This window comes from Austrofundulus limnaeus, unplaced genomic scaffold (genome assembly GCF_001266775.1).
Source record: "Austrofundulus limnaeus strain Quisiro unplaced genomic scaffold, Austrofundulus_limnaeus-1.0 Scaffold367, whole genome shotgun sequence".
Lineage (NCBI taxonomy): Eukaryota > Metazoa > Chordata > Actinopteri > Cyprinodontiformes > Rivulidae > Austrofundulus > Austrofundulus limnaeus.
In genome coordinates this window covers 391270-397524 of record NW_013952769.1, presented here as the reverse complement: position 1 = coordinate 397524, position 6255 = coordinate 391270, and the positions used below count along the sequence as shown (strand labels likewise).

At 39.1% G+C, this 6255-nt stretch overlaps 1 protein-coding gene across 2 annotated transcripts in view; it reads left to right on the top strand.

The window, feature by feature from the left end:
• LOC106528276 (TSC22 domain family protein 2) overlaps positions 1 to 6255 on the top strand; it is a 50271-nt gene that overhangs the window by 40111 nt on the left and 3905 nt on the right. For both annotated transcript variants that reach the window (XM_014023410.1, XM_014023411.1), the window contains one exon: positions 3337 to 3388. In XM_014023410.1, the coding sequence (XP_013878864.1) occupies positions 3337 to 3388 (52 nt within the window). The remainder of the gene's footprint in view (positions 1 to 3336; positions 3389 to 6255) is intronic.

The following is a 6255-nucleotide window of genomic DNA, read 5'->3' as shown; positions in this document are numbered from 1 at the left end:
AATAAAAGGTATTGAAGCTACGTTTTGAGCATCCAAAACGCACCAACACTTTAGCTGGCTGCTTGTGCTCTTTACGTCAGACGTGTTCGGACTGTCGTGAAGCTCCTCTGTTGTTTTCCTCTGTCGGTCTCTGTTTAATGGTGGATGAAATAAAGAAAGTGGCGGTACTTTATTTATTTTGAGCAAGCGAACGCCGTGTTTCACAAGATAATTAATCCACCAGATAATTCAGAAGCGGTCTGTTTGGCGAGTTTTACTCCAGGAGCTGCGAGGCTTTAAAGCTACGTTCAGACCGAGCTCTGCCTCTGTTTACTGTCTGAACCAGCAGCTGATGCTGCTGACGTCATTACGCTTTTGCTTSATGCTGCCTTCAGGACAGGCATGGAAAACTCACCACTCTTACACCAAACCAGTCACAATGATGTGTTTAGGTACAGAAACATGGTACCGTTTGATGTTACGTGAATAGATACGCGGTAGTACCGACAGAATTCGGTCTGTACATCAAAAAGTATCTAATTCGGTACCCATCCCTACCCATCATGATGCTGCCACTGCCGTGCTTCACTGTGGGGCAGATGCTGAGTGGTGCAATGAGGAGAAGCTTCTCCACACAGGACCTCTGGAGCTCAGGTAGAGGTACCATCTGGTTCTTGGTCACCTCTATGGTCCTGCTCCCTGAGCTGCTCAGTGTGGTTGGGTGACAGTCCTGGTTGAGTCCTGGTTGAGCCAAGCTTCTTCCATTTCAGAAGCATGGGTCCAGTGAGGTCTGAGGAACCTTCAGAGCAGCAGATCCTTCAGATCTGTCATTTTGTCAACAGTTCTGTGCCGTCTGAAGTAACCAGGGTGGAACCCTGTGAGTCCCTTTGAGCCGTTTTCTTTTTAATAAACTGAGAAATTCTTTCAGGCTCCGACCTGCTGAAAACTCCTCTTAATAAGAAAAACTTGGGGGCCAGCGCATGACGCCTCGTCTAAATGAAACACACATTTTGAACAGGGTGAAGCTGTGTTTGATGCCTTTCTCYTTTGTTTTTCTACGGCTCTGGTTTATGAAACTTCTCACAGATTTGTGTGTGTGGGGGGGGTGGGTTTGTATAATAGTTTTTTGTGGGGAAAGAAATGAGTAAGTGGCTGCTGAAAAGTACATTCTTGCTTGTAATTTATTTCTGAGACGAGTTAATGTCACTAAATGTTTCTAATTGAGTCCAGCTTTGTGTTGGTTACTGAGTGACACCATCAGGGAGGGGCTGGGAGTGACGGGGGTCTCGTTCCTCCTGAACCTCCAGCTGGTCTGAGCTTCCTGACTCTCAGAGGAACTGGATGAGGGGAGCTGTGCCCCCACAAAGAGGCAGGAGAGCTTAAAGCTTTAATATAAAGCTTAGAATTAAAATTTTAAAGCAAATCACTAATATTTAAAAGAGCTAATGAGTCAGTCACAGCTGGGACAATAAAACAGCTCGTTACGTCCCTCTAGTGGACAAAGACCTAATGACACTTATTGTGTGATTGTTTCTAAAGCTTCAGAAGCAGGTTATTGTTTGTTCCGTGCGTTTTTCGGCACATACTGTATCTTGTTCTGCGATTTTTGTGATTTTTGTGCTATCTCACTGACTTAGTTTTTCAGCAATGTATAATTTATACTTTGAGATATTTAGCTTTRTCTGCCATTTTTCCTCATTGCAAACYAATGAACCTGTATTCATCATCCTTAAAATCCTTTAAAACGTTCATATGTCTTTACTGAATGTTTTACCTTATTTTCTGGTTCTGCTTTTTAACATTTTACTAATTTCAGCTTCTATTTTGTTTTTTTGTTTTTTTCTGCTTTTTAGCTATCATTCTGACCTATTCTGCTGTTCTAATTAAAAAATATTCTTATTTAAACTTCTTTCTGCTCATTTTAGCTGTTTTGAGCGTTTTGTAGCTTCTTACTGCTTAATTCAGCAAATGTGCTCTTTCTATTTTGTACTAATTTAAGCTATTTTAGGCTACTTAAATTGTTTTTAGCTGTTTCAAAACACATTTGTAATGTTTTTTCTTATTTTGCTTGGTTTAAATTGTCACTCATTCCTCGTCTGTTTATTTAAACTTGTTTCATCTACCTTTTAGCTTCTTTCTTGCTAATTTTAGCTACTACTTTTGCTCTTTTCAGATTGGGCCTCATGCAAGAACATGTTCGTATTCTTATCCTAAATTTCTCTTACTTTTGTTCGTATGAAGGGTTCGTACGAACATGTCACATCAGATTCAACAAACTCTTCTATCTTCATGCAAAGTGTGTAAATGAACTGCGTAAACTGATGAATGTGTATCAGGTGCTCGTGCACGAGAAGAGGAGATTAGCATAATTGCCACCCCAAAAAACACCATATAAGGATATGTTTCCTGCCACACATACCAGGAAGTGTTCATTCATAAGTGACATTGCAAAGTAAAAAAGAAGAACTAGTTCAGAGGTTGAAGTTCTGCTCTTGGAAATACAAAGAAAAAAGTCATTTTTAGCAGCGTCAGCTGTGGAATTAAAGGGTCAGCTTTGAAGCCGATGAATGAATTAACTACTGCTGTTAATGTCCTGTCTCCCGTGGGTCGTACAGTCACAGAAATAAAAATCTAACTCATATTTATCTCTCTCTGTAGTCCTGCTTCGGTTTTTCTTTGGTCAAATATTTTTAATTTCAGTGTAAACAACTGTGTTACAGGTTTCACTTATTCAGAGGGGCAGTTGCGCACCGCCAAACCCCCCCACCCAAGCAAGTGTAAGATGCGTTTCTGAAAAAATTGTCGCAAAACTTCAGTTAACTTCATATTAATATTGTAGTGCTATACAACAAAATTAATAGCAAAATTATTTTAATTTAACCAATTTATGTCATTAGTCTACATTATTACATTTAAAATTATATTCTAATTCAAACAGAATAACCTCTTGTCAACGTATTTATAGTATGAGTGTGATTTATTTTCAGCTCGAAATATCTTCAAACTAGTGAAATATAAAGTTATTAATGAAGAAAACCCGTCTGGATAACAGCAGACTGACTGCTSGTAAAATATACGACAGGTCTGGACCACTCBTGAATTTTGTTCGTATCTGAAAAAAATCTTAGAATACGAAAACATTGGTGAATGCCACAAATTCTCCTAAATCACTCGTACGCACAACTTAAGAACAAATCTGTGCGTATGAACGGTTCTTGCACGAGGCCCAATGACTGAATTTGAGAGTGTCCTGTAAGAAGGATTGGTGTGTCGGCTAACAGGAGCTGTTTGAACTGTTCCTCAGATAAAAACTGAACTGTAAAACTAACCTGACTTCTTCTCTTTGTTTTCCTGCAGTGCCTCTGGAGCCAACGTAGTTGCCATTGATAATAAAATTGAACAGGCAATGGTGAGTATTACTTGGTTCTTTTTGGAGTTTTGTCATTTTTCTCTTTATAAACATGAAGGTGGAGAGTCGTGCCGACATGGTTAAAGGAATATTCTGGCTGTTTTYAAAAGGATTTCTGACAGGGAAGCTGGTCCTGATCTAGCTTCAACTTCCAGGTTCTCACCGGATGTCTCTGTCTCTCATATGGTCGATGATATCAACCAGCTGATACCAGTTTGGGGCCACTTCAAAAATAAATTTAGTTTTAAAAACACTCCAATCTTCTGAAATAGCTGGTTTCAGTCACGTGGTTTCGAAGGCGGAGCAATCTCCGCTGGAGGGGAGGGGCTAAAATGTCTATGGAGGAAACTACTGTAGAGAGTTTATATTGTATGGATTTAGATCTTATTTCAAGATATATAACAACAATTTGTTCACAAATAAGTCAGACATGACTCGTATGATGAAGATGAATGAGTTTTCAACAGAACCTAAAGATTTGCTGAGGCTGTCGATACCACACGTCTTACATCACCAGGTAGTGCTGGTAAATAATAACCAGCAAATGTTTATCTGATGAATAATTCCACACATTCTGCCCAACCCTATGACAACACATGATAACACTGATTATCACACAAAGATGAAAAATGTAGAAAGCTCACAGAAAGACAACGTAAAAAGTGGATTTTAAACCGTCTGCGGTCGGGAGGAGCAGAATGCTGGTGCCTGCAGGCATCACTTCATTCAGAGGTATGRTAGCTGCTAACTTGTTTTAGAGGTTATGTTTATAATAATAGTTTATTTAGTAGTGAGTATTAAGTTACTGGTAGTTTAATGTGGACCTCATCTGGACTTTAGGCTGCCCTAGTTCTGTGTCGCTGGATGTTTGTTGACGTTAGCCGCTACTGTTAGCATGATCTTAACATATAAAACAATATCAGAACAAACACTCACCCTGGCAAAAAACAAACGATAATCATCGTGGAGCTGTTTGGTACCGAGGTTGTGGATCCACTCGCTGAATAAAAAGTTCTACACCTCCCGTTGTTTAGTGCTTTAGTGCGTTTGGTGTAGTTAGCATTCAGTTAGCGCCGRCCCATCTGCCCGGTAGACTGCTAACGGGACCGTAGAGTCCGCTCGGTGCTCGATCTTCTTCTCCTTCCTCTTATAATTGAAATAGTGAATCAGCTACTTCCTCATCAAAGTCCTCACTCTGTCTCCGACTGTTTTTCCTCCATCTCTGCCTTTGAGCTCCTTTTTCAAACTGCGGCTCGGTCCGACTCGATCCACCTGACCGTAGCTGGACTGGAGCTCCACATTCATCGCCTTTTTTTTTTCATCAAACGACACTAAAATAACTTACTAAACTTCACACTAACTATGAAATATAGTTATACAAATATTATAAACGTATTAAATTTCGGATATCTCATTGCTGACTTCCGATCTCGCTGTCTCTCCATCGCTGCCGAACTTTATTCAACTTCCGCCTCTTTTTATTTTTATTCTCCTGTAGATTTTTTGCCGCTTGTCTAATATTTTCAGGCTTCAGTCAGAAAGGAGTTTGGGGGGTTTATGTTTGTTCGGTGGGGTGGGGGTGAGACCAGAGGGTGGAATGAGGTGTTTCAGCTCTATTTTACATCCTGCTGCAACGTGCTTCAAACATGACGAACATTAATAAAAAAAGCCGTAATTAAATTTAATTTAATATATAATTTAATCAGTGTATAATTATTTATTACTAATTCAGTTAGAATGAGTGGAGCACTCGTAAACTACACAAGATATGGGCATTTTTTCAGAGAGCAGATCCTCCACTTTTTCCACTTCCTGACCTCCATCCAAACTTCACGCTTTAGTGGCGCTGCATCGTGACGTCACGTGAAACCCTCCTATTCTCTGCACTTCATTCAGATGCTAATACTCTTCAAATGTTTGCATCACAGTCCGCTTTTTCTTTTTTTTATAAACTGGCTTATTTTGACAGAAACATAAATTGCTGACAGAAGATTTGAATATAGGAGTTTTTAATATTAGCATTTGCACAAACAATGGAGTTTTTGATCTTAGTCATTTTAAGACGACAGGGATAAACTTCTTGATCCAGTCAGAATTGAACTATTTCTCTAAACAGAGGCTGTACTGTTTGTTTAATGTAGTTTTGTTTAAAGGTTGTTTTTTATATCAGATGAAGCATCCATTAAAGAGGACATATCCTGCAAAATCCACATTTTTAGCATTAAATACATTTTGTTGGACTTGAAGTCTCTAGGAGGCAGAAAAGTTAAACTTAGTCTCTGCAAACATATCTTTATTTTCTGTTTGGGTCAGATTTTACATCCTGTTCAGTTTCTTTATTCTCTGGCCCTGTCCCAATACTCGCACTCCCACCCTCGTTCCACCCTTGTGCACTTCAAATGTGCGTTCATGTTGAACGGTTTGTGTGTGTGGTGTGTCCCACATTCTCCACATCCGCCCTTCGCCCCGCCCATTTTGGGTACTATTTTCGCCCTTCTGCYAAATCCTCATTTTTACAGACTTTGGTGAAATGTATTACCCACAATTCATTGCTGCCAAAACAGCAAACATTTTTTTAAATAGACATTTATTGAACATTCGAGTATGGTACAAAAAATAACAATGCTGCCAAGAGAAATGAAGAACTATGAATGAAAAAAGAGGAAAAATATATGTATAAATATATGGAATAATAATAATAAAATAAACATTACCGTATTTTTCGGTCTATAAGCCGCACCCCCCAACATAAAAAAAACAGTACACCCAAATTTGCCGTCAAAAAAGTGAATTCAACATCAAAACAAAAAAGCAAACCTTTAAGAATTAAAGTTCGGAGGAATACGGTTCATTTAACTGTCCTTATT